At 48.5% G+C, this 15,092-nt stretch overlaps 1 protein-coding gene across 1 annotated transcript in view; it reads right to left on the minus strand.

The window, feature by feature from the left end:
* The window catches only part of mybpc1 (myosin binding protein C1), a gene marked incomplete at its 5' end in the record, with an annotated part of 32,485 nt that extends 21,083 nt beyond the window's left edge, over positions 1-11,402 (minus strand). Inside the window, 6 exons of the mRNA XM_084483327.1 lie at positions 861-902; positions 1,375-1,416; positions 2,300-2,353; positions 3,968-4,162; positions 5,182-5,253; positions 11,381-11,402. Of these exons, the coding sequence (XP_084339453.1) occupies positions 861-902; positions 1,375-1,416; positions 2,300-2,353; positions 3,968-4,162; positions 5,182-5,253; positions 11,381-11,402 (427 nt within the window). The remainder of the gene's footprint in view (positions 1-860; positions 903-1,374; positions 1,417-2,299; positions 2,354-3,967; positions 4,163-5,181; positions 5,254-11,380) is intronic.
* Positions 11,403-15,092: the final 3,690 nt, after the last annotated feature.

Raw genomic sequence — 15,092 nt, forward strand, 5'->3', positions numbered from 1 at the left:
CATTTTGTTTGTGCACGTGTTTTTGCACCCACCTCTCTGCTTTTATCTGGAATCCGACCGGGGGGGGATAGACGCAACGACCGGGGTACAGTCAACAAACATATTTTTCTTCCCACAGCTCAAACATCACAATCCACACAAATAACAGCTGGGCTTGAAGCTCTTTGCAAACATGGAGAAGCGTGGATCACATGATATGGAACACAGAACTTACAACGCTAATGCCGGTTCCTCCGCAAGAAGGAATACAATTGCTTTCCGTGTTCCTGATACTGCAGTCCGCATCTCCGGTGTGAGATTCCTCATAGAGCAAGAGTTTTGCAGTTCTTCACTATTTATTATTTTATATGCAGGATAAAGTTAACTTTGGCATTGAAAAGGGCTGAAATTCCCTGCCGTTCTAATCGAGATAAATCCTAGTCGGACATGCTAATTCTCTTGAGATTAGTGTGATGTTTTCTTGATAAATCTTGAGCCGTCTTGAGGATTCAAGTGGCTGTGGTGGAAGATGGGAGGTTCCAGAAACTGCACAGCATCCTTTAAGCATTTTTAAGGGGAGGGAAGGTTCTGCTATGGTGCTTAAAGAAATCGTTCTTTCTGGTAGCCATGCCGGACATGTCTCTATTATCTATTGTCTCATTAGGACGCATGGGACCAGATACTGGGAAAATGGGAAAGGTTGTGTTTTGTAATGAGAGATAGAACAGGCTTTAGGGGGTGGCTTCCGGTTACACTGGAGTGTAAGCAAAGTATATGTTTTTTTGGTTTAATAGTTTGGAAATTAAAAAGTTTTGCTTAATTAGCTTGCGTACTTTTTTTGGTCTATTTCTTGACCTCTTGCTATTGTACAATTGTGTTACCTGAGTCTTTCCTCCCCATTGCTGGCACAGTGACGCTATCATCTGAACAAAGACAGAGAGAAATTTACAGCATATTATATGAGCAATAATACTGTAAAATCCAGCAACACGCAAGCACAGACAGACACACAGCAAGCGACACACAGACACGCTGAACACTACAGAACTCGGAAGATGATTGAATTCATATATATATATTTACTTATATATATATCGTTTTAGTAAGTTATATGCTTATTTTGGCAGATTTTGTTGCAAACGTAGGTCTGCACGTTTTGTAAGGTTCTCGCCTGACTGCTATGTGATCGGAATTCCAACTGTAATTGTCAGTTTGTTAATGAACAAAGATATATTCTAACCGGCACATTTTGAAATGAGAGACATAACAAATATATATAAACACTGTCTATTATTTCACATCAACATGAAGGGGGGAACATGTGGCTTTGGAAATGTCTTTGGGAAGGTGAACGAGGTTGGTTTGAAAGGGCGGCAAGGTTAACAGGGAGCTTACTAGGCAGGTCAATAGAGAGTTTCTTGACTGAATTTCCGTCTTCTGTGAAAGAAAACACAGATTATCGACCGTTACTCATTATGGATCCGTCTCCAAAATGAATGGGATCATGTGAAGTGTGCAATTTTGTATTGTGTAAGTAAATTAAACTAAATTAAAGTAGTATGTTGTAGTATAGCCATGAAAAGGGAACACCAGTGGATGTGGTGGAAAAAAAAATGGGAAAACGATCCGGTATATCCGTAGATCTTTCTAGAATAAAATAATAAAATGTACTGTATAACAATATAAGTTTTATTTTGTACACAAAATTTTTTTGTGAAGAACTTTGACTCTTAAAGGTGTGTATAGTTCAATATGTTTTAAGTGATTTAAATATCGCCTTACTTTTATACATATTGTGCATATGTATAATAGTATTGAATGTATAGGTGCCATTAATTGATCTTTCTTATCTTTATTTTCTAATTAGGTTGTATTCCCTTTGGTTGTAAAATGGCATACATACACACATTATAGATGCATATGAATGATGAATACAATCACCATACAATCATCCGATGTAATTCATCATATGAACATGCCTGCATCATATATACATCTACCAGTTTTATCAATCTATATCCATTTATGTTGGATTAGATTGTAGGTGCTCATTGTAGTAAGTATAAGTCTTTTTTCTTCACACAGGGATTTTCAAACCTGTTACACATTATTGTTTTTAGTTGAAAAACGTTTTTGACATGATTAGCTTTTACGAACAAAGGCTTTTGAGAGCACCATCTTCGTTTTCTGACCCGTATTGCTTTTTCCTGATAAAAAAAAAAAACAGCTATTCTCTTTCTTTGTGGGGAATCGACCTCAGAAGAACCACTGTACAACGGACCGCGAGAACTACAACGAAATGGTCGCCGCAGTTACTAACCTGGTGGGGGCGTTGGAGACGTGGGGTTACTGCCGACGCTGTTATCCTCTGTATCTGGAATAGAAGCGTGATTGACACAACAGACCCACCTATCAAAAAGCTCCAAGTCCAGGTCAGGGGCGGGCCAATGCAGACACAAGACACTGGCAGCAGGCCAACAACAAGGGTGTTGATGACACGCTCAACAAGACAAGAAGGATGTGTGCAGAAGACTCCTGACCTACACTCTGTCAATCATGTACCTTTTTGGGTCCCGCCTTCTTTGTTTTTAAATGTCTCTTAAATATAAAAAAAAAAATGCCACATTTACGGGGGAAGCCTGGGATGGACAGTCCACCTGTCACCACCTTTGTGCAAAACTGCAATACGCAAGCACCCAAACGTTATATAAACTGAACCCATATACGTTCCAGTTGCATGGTGATCACTCTTTTTACCTCATTAGTTCAAACTGATGTTTTTCATTATAATTTACCTTAAAATGAACGCTTGCAAACTTTAGATCAAGGACTGAAAACCTCCCTCAATAATCGTGTAGTCTTCTACAGCTGGGAAGGGGCCCTGAATCAGGTTTTCTGTTTCTTCAAACAGAAAACACTTACAGAATGACGATGATGCCTAAATGGTACTCCAGTGACAGAGTGTAGTTGAGTTTTGCCGCTTTTTCGACCATCCCCTTATATGTACAGGAAGTACATGTGTGCATATGTGAGTCCTTGGAGTGCAGAGCTCAACACGTGCACGCGTCTCTCTCGGGGCAGTTCGGAGATGGGCATGCAGACAGGGCTTTCGATGCAGCAGCCGAGACAAACTGTTGATTTCCCAGCGAATGCACATTGACCGAGCCATTGATACCAGATGCTGGTCTGCAGTGTGTCCATCGGAAGGTACTGCTCAGAGCTATTGGTACTGACTTTCTGACTGGATATACACAAATACAAATACAATGTCAATTCCAAGACAGGAAGAAACAACGGTAGAAGGAAGTGTGTGTGTGTGTCCATTTATGCTGTGCGTCTGTGTGTGTATTGGTCTGTCTGTCTCCCAGTCTATCGGTGTGTATCCGTCCTTTCTGTCTGTGTGGCTCCATCTCCCTCTCCAGGTCAGTTTGTCTGTCTTTCTCCAGGTCTGTACTTCTTTCTGTCTGTCTGACTGCCTCGGGTCTGGCTGTGTTGCCTGTCTGTCTAACCGTCCATCCGTCTGTCCGTCTGAATCCATCTTTCTGTCTGTTTCCATCTGTCGATCTGTCCGTCCGTCCGTCTGTAAATTGTCGACTCACCTCTCACCCGGCTTTCCTCTTCATTGTTTCACAAACGGTAACGCCTAGTGTAACCTGTAGCATGCTGCATACACTGTGGGTGGGTAGTAGTAGGTAACTAGGTCATAGGTGGCTAGGGAGGTAGGGAGTTGGTAACTAGGTCATAAGTGGCTAGGAAGGTAGGTAGGATAGTTGGTAACTAGGTCACAAGTGGCTAGATAGTTTAGTAGGTAGTTGGTAACTAGGTAAGCAGGTAGGGAGGTGGGTACAGAGTTAGGTATTCACCGGGTAGGTTACTTGCTATGAAGGAGGAAGGTACTAGGTAGGTAGGTAGGTAGCTAACTAGGTAGGAATCTAACTAGTCGGGTAGGGCAGCTATCGACCTCTGTCTGTCGGCAGACTGGACTTACCGATGGCCAGGGGAAACCAGGAGTCCGCCTCCACCTCCTCCGGGTTACCAGACTCAGCCTGTGGGTTAACCCTGACCGCGGCGGCGCGCTGTGGCGCGGCCGAGCCCTCCTCTACGGGGGCCGACTCCTGGGCCCCCGCAGCCTGAACCGGCTCACACTGCCCGGCCGCTGGCTGCTCCGCGTCCGCTAGCGACTCTGTACGGCAGACATACGGCAGCAAGCATGGCAGCCCCAGCAAGACACAGCGGGCTCAGATACGGTGGGCATAGATATGCTTGTGACCAGATAGGTGGAAGCGTCTCTCTAGGTGTATGCAGGAGTTTAAATAGAGCAAATGGATCCCAGGGAAGACATTTAGGTACGCGGTACAACGTTTGAATACATCGTTTTTTGGTGCTAGTGCTTTAGTGCATCAATAGATGTATATTAAAGAACTTTGTTTTTGTTTATGTCTATTGTTATTGTTATGTTGTTGACCTGCCTGGGGACTACAGATGTTTGTTAGCCTCTCGGAACATTCTGACACATTAACTTTTAACTGTGAACTGAAATATTGAGTGATGTGTTCTGTCACAGCCAAATCAAGCTTAAATAAGTACATTAAAAAAAAGAAATGCCAACAGATAGTGGTGTTAAATAGTGGTGTTCTAACATTATCTTGTCAAAGCATATCTATTAAGTTGACTGATCAAGGGAACTGGGTTTTACAAACTCATGTTATGATGTATCTGCATTGCTAAGGTATACAGTATGTTGTACAGTGTATGTATTTCACAGTAGTTAACTGTGAATCCCAAAATGTTTGACTTATGCAGATTCATCTACGAGAGATTGTAAAATCCATCTTTCCCCGATCTTGATGCTTGATAGCATTGCGGTCCAAAAAACAAACTAGCAACTCATACGGACACCAGAAAAAAGGGGTGTAGAGACAGCGACAGCACCGCAAGCACAAAGGGACTCGGGAAGCACAGCTGTCCATCGTAGCCGGGCTTGAGCTGTGTGGGAAACGGCTGAGCGATGCATCGGCCAGACCCAAAACACATCCACAGGGGGACTTCTGAGAGAGTGCGAGTTAACATGGCCGAGGAAAGTGACCACACACACACACACACACACACACACACACACACACTAAAAACCAACAACCGGTGATGTCAGGGCAATGTGCACAGGGGGGCCTCTGGTGGATGAGGGGGGGCGGGGTTACCCACCTGGTGGAGGTGAGATCTCCAGGAATATCTCAGGTAAGGGTAGCGCCCCGTTACTCTCTGGGACAACGCACTCTGAGCATGTGACAGACGTGTAAATATAGAGTGCAGGATGGAACAAACGCTTGGTGGTGGAGCTTCAGCATGTATGCACCCGCACACACACACACACACACACACACACACGCACACACACGTCTTTATGTATACACACACATTAACCTCACACCTTTGCTTACCTGATTGTGTACACACACACACACACACACACACACACACACACACACACACACACACACACACACACACACACACACACACACACACACACACACACACACACACACACACACACACACACAATATCCTACTTTGACAGCTCTCTCTCCAAAGTACCTTGTGTAATATGTACTGGAGGCCCATGTTCTCTAAGTATCCAGAAATTCACGTAACACATAACTGTATTTGGCAGGTATGATTAGCATTTCGTTTCACATTAATAAACAACATGGGTTAAAATTGAGTCTTCAATTATAGTTCCAAAAAAATCAATCATGCGTTTTTAATTAAATTTCACACAACAGGGTAGTCTGGTTGACTATTATGGGATATGTTATGTTAGCACTGTCAATCAAATCAAATTGCACTTATACATTAAAATAAACATTATATTTGCATACAAAAAAGTAAGCGAGGGTCCATATGGATAAGCGCATACTCTCTATCTATTCCTCTTAACTCTCTGTGACTTTCTCTCCCTCCCTCCCTCTCTTCCTCTCTCCTGTCTCTCCCTCCCGCAAGATGCTGCCACTCCAAGGTCAATCCTAGGCTGCAGGCAGACAGCCAATCGCATGCCAGCGCCTTGGTCACATGGGAGCGTGCCCATGTCAGCTGAATCAACAAAGGACGGATCAGCTGGCCTGACAGAGGAATGCTGGAGGTGGCTTGGACTCCTCTTCCCTATGGCCCTCTCTCTGTACCCCTACCTTTCTCAGTACCACAACCCTCTGTCTGTAACCCTAAAGGTGTTTGCACATTGCCCCAACCGATTGGCGGTTACACACAGTTCCTTGCTGCAGAACATGTTGAATCGGTGTTGGCCAACATTCTACAGTGTTGTTGGTGTTTGTTGGGGCAGTAAGGTCCCTTGACCCTTTCTTTAGCTCTCTTCTGTCCCTGCAGCCTGACTCTCTCTCTCTGTACCCCACTTGTCTCTCTGCACCCTAACTCTCTCTCTTCACCGAAGCCTGTCTTTGTACCCCTAAATCACTCTACACCCCCTCTCTGGAGCTCGGGAGCCTGGAATGTGTGCACGCTTGCACGTGTATACTTAAGATGTTGATTTGGGTTGGACTGTGCAAGCATCTTTCTTGCCTTTCCAACGCTTTTCCATTGCTCATGTCTGATCTGTTGCCTCTATAGAGTTGTCTGTGGACTAACCCTGTCTCTTATTTCATATTTGGAAGATTTCCATCACTGTTCACTCACCTTCTGGCTGTCCATTGGGAGCGTCATCTAAAAGAGAAAAAGAAAAGAAAATCTATTTAATATTTTAAACCGGGAATTCCTTGGTCTAAAAACCATCAAAGCGACGCTGTCCTGTGACCGGATACTGCCATGGTCCAGCCTATGTTGCCGTCCACTAGTCATCTTGGCTGGCTTTAGTAAACATAGAGACGCTGACGAGGATGGACTAAGCCCTGACTCATCATGTACTTGATGAACTCTGAACTGTGCAGTCGCTAACAAGCAAACCGGCATGAGTCTAATGTTAGCCCACAGGAGATAAAAGTAAGTGCGCGCTGTCCGCTGTCATCAACATGTCGCCTGTAACTTGAGTCCGTCCACCTCGCCAATTCCCTCGATCAGACCTGTGACCGCCCGTCGGCCATGTATCGATCTGTCGTCAGCTCGCTTAAAAGTGAGGTGGTGGTGGTGGTGGTGGTGGTGGAGAGGGAGCGATCAGGGGAAGCAGGGGGGGGGGATAAGGTCGGGGGTGCTCGGGGATTAGAGGAACAGATTTAGGCGTGACAACACCGGGGAGAGGTTCAACCCCCTGCGGTATCCGCGGGCCGCTTCACGTCTTGGAACTGTGCAGCAGGACTCCAGCAGCTGCGGCTTTAGGACCTTTGTCCAAGCCCCCAACCCCCTCCTTGGGGAGAATGATGGACACTGCTGAGGCTCTCTCCAACGTCTCAAAGACCTAAAGAGCGAGCCGAGGACTTCGCTTCCCCCGGCCCTTGTGTGCCGCGCCTGTGTCATCCTAGTAAATCTCCCTGTGAAATTCCACCCCCCCCCCCCCCCCGCTTGGCTCTCTTAACTGAGGCCCATGAATCCTATAAATGCTGGAAGGAAGCCGTCACAGACAGACTGACACAGCCCCCCCGATAAGGAATGACAGGCCGACGACGGCCGGCGCTTAAGTCTCTCTCTGCGCTCCCCCCCCCCCCCCCCCCCCCCCCCCTGCGATGTGGCACCACTCCTCCCGGGGCATCGCTGGTCCGAATTAGAAAAAGGGCGCACGCGTAAAAAAAAAAAAAAAACGCACTAAACAAGCGGCAGTTGGCGGCGGCCCCAGAATCCTGTGGGGTCGCATCACGGCGCCCCCCCCCCCCCCCCCCCCTTCGGCCAATGGTGAGCCCCGGCGGGCGGGCGGGCGGGCGGGCGGCGTCTCGCCACACGTAGAGAGACACACCGGGTATTGTTTTACCTCGGCTGGCTCCCGTTGGCTCCGTGCCGCCTCGCAGGTATGCTCAGCTGTTGGCCCCCGTAAGGCGTGCGGACAGAGGGGCTCCCGTCGCCGCCCCCCCCCCCCACCCCCCCCCCCCCCCCCCCCGGATGAGCCAAAGCACCAGGCGGTGGCGGCCTCATCGTCCCGATTTAGACCCCCCCTGCTGCTTTTATAAACATGACCCCCATCATCCCCCCCATCATCCCCCCCCCCCCCCCCCCCACATCCCCTCCTGCCCCCTCTTCTGCGTGGAAGTCATCGATTGCTCCCTCCGTACCCACACCTCTGTACGCCCTGTGGCTGGAGGAACATTTGGCTACGTTGCCGCGACAACGGTGCGTGATGACACACACTGGAAGGGGGGGGGAGAGAGAGTGGGTGGTGAGTGGTGAGAGTGGGTGGTGAGAGTGGGTGCAGGTGCTGGGGTGGTGGCGGCGGCGGCGGCGGCGGCGGTGGTGGTGGTGGTGGTGGTGGTGGTGCGTGGGGCTGGTCGTGGGGCAATGTCGGCCAATTAGCAGTGACAGGAGGCATCCCCCCCCCCCCTGGGTGTTTACTACACTGTGATGTGAGGTGCCGGTGTCACAGGGTGACAAGAAGTTGTCAGGGGGGTTCAGATGCTGGTGAGGGAATGCAGCGCTAGTTAATACCTTGACGTGCGGACAGGGAGGAACCACAAACGTTCAGAGAGTGCAGCCAGTCGGTTGTGTGTGTACGTGTCCTGTGTTTACACCAGGGTGGAGAAGGGAAAGAGTAGAGGTCTGGTTGTGTGTATGTGTGTCACTTTGTGTTTGTGTAAATGTGTGTATGTGTATGTGTATGTGTATGGGTATGTGTACAACTATGCCTCATTGCGTTTATGTCTGTGTGCCTGCAACTATGGGGATGATGTCTGACTTTGAGTGTGAATGGTGTGTGTGTGTGTGTGTGTGTGTGTGGGTGTATATATAAGTTATCTAAGTTATAAAAGTTATCTGCAATCAAGAAGATGTAGGAAAGAAGAGCTCAGTGTAAACCGTGCCCCCCCCCCACCGTCCTCAGAGACGACCGAACGACTCAGCATCATCTTCTCTCCGACTTTATAAAGCTCACAGGTTGGCTTGTCGTCTCAACACACACACACGCACACACACACACACGCACACACACACACACACACACACGCACACGCATACACACAAACACACGTACACAGACACACACACACACAGACACACACACACACACACACACACACACACACACGTGTACACACAGACACACACACACACACACGTGTACACACAGACACACACACAGACACACACACACACACACACACACACACACACGTACACAGACACACACAGAGCTGCCTTTTCGTGTCAGCTGTTCAGGGTCATTTAAAGAACAATACGTTTCTACCCCCATTTATCTGTTTCTGGGGAGGGGAGGGGGGGGGGGGGGGGCTATTTTCAGACACTGTTTCAAGTGTCTGGAAATAGCGGACTCCCCCCCAGCCCCCCCCCCCCCCCCCAACAGATTCCCAACTTCTTTGTTCCAGAGGGGATCAGCCATGTTTACAGCGCTGGATGAGCAGAAGGGTGGTGATGGATGGTGCTGGCCGCTCTTATGACACACAATCACAAGAGGTAAAGCGATGAGGGCAGCGGTAAATCCTGACTCTACCTCCAGAGCTAAGCCGCTCTTGGCCAGCCCCGCGCGCCTATCTCTGTCTCCTGGCCCCGAAAAACACCGGAGCCACTGTCAACGCTTATAGCGCCGGGACATGCCTCCCGCCGTAAACGGCCATCAAAACCCAACGCGGGCAGGACGGACGCCAGGGTTTTCTGAGGTAACCCGGTGGCGACCTTAATACGAAACGGAGCACGTCTCATGTGACTTGTGATTTATTATCGGACGAGAATAGCGTACCGTGAAAGCCAGAGGGGTGGAAATCCCTTCCATACCTCGAGGTAATCCGGTCCATTGTTTTGGATCTGCAGGAGACCCACCCTTCAGATAGACTGGATGGGTCTGGGGCAGCGCGGCAGTGCCAGTGAATGCCATGCCTGCCCTTCACACCAGATACAGCTATCATCCAGTCCGGATGAGGGGTTGACCCCGACACATAGATACGTGCCATGGACCGAAAAATGGACGAAAAGATAGGCGATTGTATATATTGTTGTGTTTTTGTGTATGCGTGTGTCTGTGTGTATGCATGTGTCAACGCACATTTATATTTATGTGTTTGGTTGTTGTGGGTGTGTATGGAAGCGAGCGTGGGTTAGGGTCACACACACACACACACGTGTGTGTGTGTGTGTGTGTGTGTGTGTGTGTGTGTGTGTGTGTGTGTGTGTGTGTGTGTGTGTGTGTGTGTGTGTGTGTGTGTGTGTGTGTGTGTGTGTGTGTGTGTGTGTGTGCGTGCGCGCAATATCACTGTGTGCCACCTTCCTGTGGGCCAGCGTCCAAATGATGAACAAAATGTTCCGATTCCTCTACATGGACATGAGCCTCCCTGACCAACTCCCCACAGAGTTGGGGTAATGGAGAAGAATAGGAGGGGCAGAAGGGGGGTAACAGAATATCATAGTGACAGACGAGGGGGGCTTTAACGGGGAATGTTGATGGACACGATGCTGCAGACAAATGACAGGGGGGAGGGGGGGGGGTGGGGGGCGATGAGAGAGGGGGCGGGGCCGGGGACTGTGTTTAGCTCCGTTTTGTGGTTGAATATGGACTCCGAACCCAATAAGGGCACGTGCTTTAGAAGGAACACTTTGTATAGCAGCCCCCCGTGTGTGTGTGTGTATGAACCCCGGCCGCGGTCCGGTGACATCGCTGTCTCTCACTCGTATGCGAGGCAGCTTTGGGGTCCGTAAAACGCTGTAAGTGCCCCCCCCCCATCGTCAGTATCATCCTCATCATGACCCTCCCTCGGCTCGCCTCTTCGGTGGGATCCAGAATTCCAGAGAGAAGTACGGTCCATAATGACAAAATCACACACACACACACACACACACACACACACACACACACACACACACACACGCACACGCACACACACAAAGCCCAGGCCACAACCGAATACTTTCCTCAAAGCCACATAGTTCGTCTCCTTGAAAACACCCAGACAGCTGTGAGACGACACCATGGTCAAAGTTACTCTCCCAGGAACCAGCCTGCTGACGGCGGCAGCCTCTCATTCATTCCTCATGCGACAACACACTGGAAAATACAGCAATGGGTCCAACCAATGATTAACACGAGAACAGAACCAAATATAAGTCACAACAACAATCAACATCACATGACACATCTCTCATCTCATATCTCGTATTTCGTGTTAACTCTGAGAACTTTCCTGCGGGGGTACACTACGACCATCAGTTTGCAGCTGTCTAGTTTATCTTCCACACGTTACGACAACACACCTCCGAACTCCGGGGAACGCGAACGACCTCTGACCCCCCCCAACCCTTCGCCTACCTTTCTTAGTGGGTTCCGGCATCCTGAGCGTGATCCGGAAGCGTCGGTGTCAGGGTCTCGCCGAGGAAACGAGGGAGCAGGCGGGTTGGGTCGGACTGGGTGAGCGCGGGGGGGTGGGGGGTGGGGGGTGGAGGTTGTGTCCGACGGGAGCAGGGGTGGGGGGGGGTGTTGAGGCGCCCAGGCGCGTTGTTGACTAGGGCAGAACCCCTCGGACCCGGGATGAGACAGGGGGAGAGCGAGCGGGCGGAGATGGCGTCAGGACCGGTGGATAGGACCAGAGTGTTGGGAGATGAGGAGGTCTCCGGGTGTCATTCGGTAGTGGGGGGGTCTCCACAGGGAAGGGGAGAGACGGAGGAGGGACGTTGTCGAGCCGGGCACGGGCTCCCGGGGCCTTATATAGAGGGGAGGGATGGTGGAGGCCCCTCCTCTGTGGAAGTCCATCCGGACTGTGGATGCTCAGCCTCGTTGCTTCCCCCGTCGGTCTCAGTCACAGCTCCAGGGGTGAGCTCATCGGATCTGGATACGGTGCACATCCAAGGGAGATGTACTTGTGATCGCTGCCGTTTTAGAATTAGACAGTGTAGGCTGGGAACTGGGAAACCCTAATAATTAAATGAATGAAAAGGATTGTTCAAAGTTCAAAAATGAATTAAGTGTTATCTTGTTTTATTATCTTTATCCATTGTTAGTCCATTGTTATACACAAATGAGTATAGGCTTTCCCATTAGATGTGCAACAAATTGCCTTGGTGGAATCTGAACGAGGTAATGAATGAATGAGCAGATTAATTAACTAAATGCATCAAACGAGTGGATGGATGGATGAATAAACAAATTAATTCGTAAATCACTTAATAAATGGATGCATGCGTAAAAGAATGTGACTAATAAATAAAAGCATGACATGAAAATAAGCAGGGTATCATTTTCCCAACTGATGGTGTTCATTCCATCACTCAATTAAACCCATCACTCAATATTTCAAGCACATCATCACCGGAATGCTGTTATTCATTGCACAATATGTATGCTGTCAGCGTTGAGTTACTTTGCTTCAACATATAATAGCATACCTGGAACTCTAAATCTGGAACTGGTGGTGAAAACAATGACCTTTACTGTTAACCTGCATACCTCGTCTTGTTGGGAAGCCTGTGTATTCTGAGCATGCTCAGTAAGGACCCAGGTTACTTTTTGGCTCCGGTTTGAAGGATGTGTCCTTCCCTAGTATTCGAGGCGAGGGGGCCCGCGTCTGTTTTAATCCCAATTATAACTCATACAGAGCGGGCCCCGGGCGGCGTCAGATGCTAGTGGGATTAGGACGGTATCAAGTGGGTCACCACAAAAAGCACCCGACACAAAACCATTTGGAAATGGAACGGTTATGCACGAGGTCGCATCACTGGGGCGACTCAACCATGAGGTCATACATACACATGGTCGGTCGTGCGGGAGAAAATAGAAGAAGAGGACCTACAGGCTGAGCAACACTGACCCTCGCAGGCGGATGTGCGCACATGCAAACACACACACACACACACACACACACACACACACACACACACACACACACACACACACACTGTGTGTGTGTGTGTGTGTGTGTGTGTGTGTGTGTGTGTGTGTGTGTGTGTGTGTGTGTGTGTGTGTGTGTGTGTGTGTGTGTGTGCTTGAAATAAACACTATATGCGCTGACAATCTTTATCTAAACTTTTTTTATTTGTATGCATTTACTATACTATATGTTCTCTTCTATCACGTCAAACGACAAACATCACAAGTAGTCCTAGTATTAGACAGCCAGTGGGTTTTATTTACATTTTCTAATAAAAAAAAAGGACACTTTTTATTGCCTTCTATAAACTTGGTAGTGGGAACGCAGTGTAAACAGAAGTTTGTAATAAAGTAAGTAAACCCAGTAGGCTTCATAGAAAAACAATGCAAGAACACAATTTAAAGTAAGGTTTCACAAGGGGGGGGATAATAAAAAATAAAAAAAACAAGAACGCGTAAAAAAAAAAGTCGTTGGGAGGAAAAGAGTCCTAAAGTCGGCCATGGCGCCGCTGCTGTAGTGACTGCAGGGTGTCCGGGCCGAACTGGTAGGTGAGCTTCCTCTTCACCTTGAAGATCTCTCCGGAGCGCGCGTAGTTTCTCAGCGCTCGCGACATCTTCTGATACGTCATGGGCCTCTTGTTGCCCTTCCTCTGGCCCCAGAGCGCCGCCACCTGGTCCTTGTTCCCGGAGGAGAACCGGAACACGCCGGTGCTGTTCGCCGCCGGCGCCGGCACCGGCACCCAGGACACACAGTGGGCCATGGCGGGGTCCTCCAACATCTCGAACAAAAAGTGAAACAGCCTGGTCTTCCTGCCTGCAGGTGACAGACGGAGTGAGCAACAACAGAGCTGTTATTACAGAACGCTCATTTCAACCGCAGACGAAACTAATCCAGGTACTTAATTTTGGATGGAGCGCCCGCTCTGTGTCAACTCCCAACAGTTAGTTATCATTTCCCCTAAACTATGGCCAGAAAATCTCTTGCCGTGACGTTTCCTAAAAGACCAGGCATGCGAGTTATAAAGTGCGGTTATTATCTGATATGTAAAACAGCGTGCCCACACTCGTCCATTGTGAGTTACAGAAAGGGAAGGCCGTGTATTTGCTCTCTTTGTTTTGTTTCCCTTTCTGCACAAAACTCATTAAACGGTATCTAGTGACGGGGGAAAAGCAGAACTCACCTGTCCCGGGCGAGGTGTGCGTGGCCGACCGCCCCGTCGCGGTGTGGGGACCCTGCTCGTGGTCGGGGTCGGGGTCACACTTCCAATTCAGCACCCAGGGGCCAGACAGGGTGGCTGGGCTGTGGCCCGGTGCCTCGTCGCTCTCTTGCTTCACAATTTGTTGAATTGGTTTGGGTTTAGGTTCGTTTTGGTCTGGGTTCTGACAGTGGACATATAGTGCTATTTGTTACACGTGTAAATCTTTAATCACGTGAATGCATCTATGGAAAATGTCATATAGATGAGGTTAATGAAGTGACTTACGAGGATCTCGTGACAGGTGAAGTGCTGATGTTCACACGATGCACTTGTTGTCCAGTAGACATCATCCACTGGAAGAATTGAAAACATGTATATTAGAAATCTGACCCATAGTATTTCAAAAGACGCTTTGCAAGGCTAAATAGGTTGAAGTTGTTCTCATGGCATTTTGTAACAAAAGCAGAGGATATCTATCCAAAACAAAACCAATATCTTCATAGGCCTAGTGTAGTGTGTGGGCCTACTGACGATTTCCTAATCCGTTGTCCCGGTTCTGCCTGTAGTACTCCTCTAGGAAGTCCATAATCACCTCCAGATCTGATTGGTTATCCTGCAAGGAATTCTGTTATTAGGAAAAGAGATATTCAACACAAAATAAGGTTAATTCTCAGTGCTCTTATTCTTGGATGACTCCTAGCAATGCATTCAAAAAGAGTAATCCCTTTACCATGGCTGTTTCAGTTCGGGCGGCCTCTCCTTCAGTGATATCCAACTTAGGAACAAAGTGCTGTGGCCAAATTCAGAGTGTCTGACACAAAAACGCACACACACTCTTTATTTAACCCTCCCCTGGTTAAAGAAAGTGTGAGAACATTTTTTTTTTTTCCTCCTCCTCCTCCTCCTCCTCCGTTCTCCCGTCTTCACACCGGCGTTTTTCCACCTCTCTGGTGGCACGA

Source organism: Micromesistius poutassou, assembly GCF_964030765.1.
Source record: "Micromesistius poutassou genome assembly, chromosome: 18".
Classification (NCBI taxonomy): Eukaryota; Metazoa; Chordata; class Actinopteri; order Gadiformes; family Gadidae; genus Micromesistius; species Micromesistius poutassou.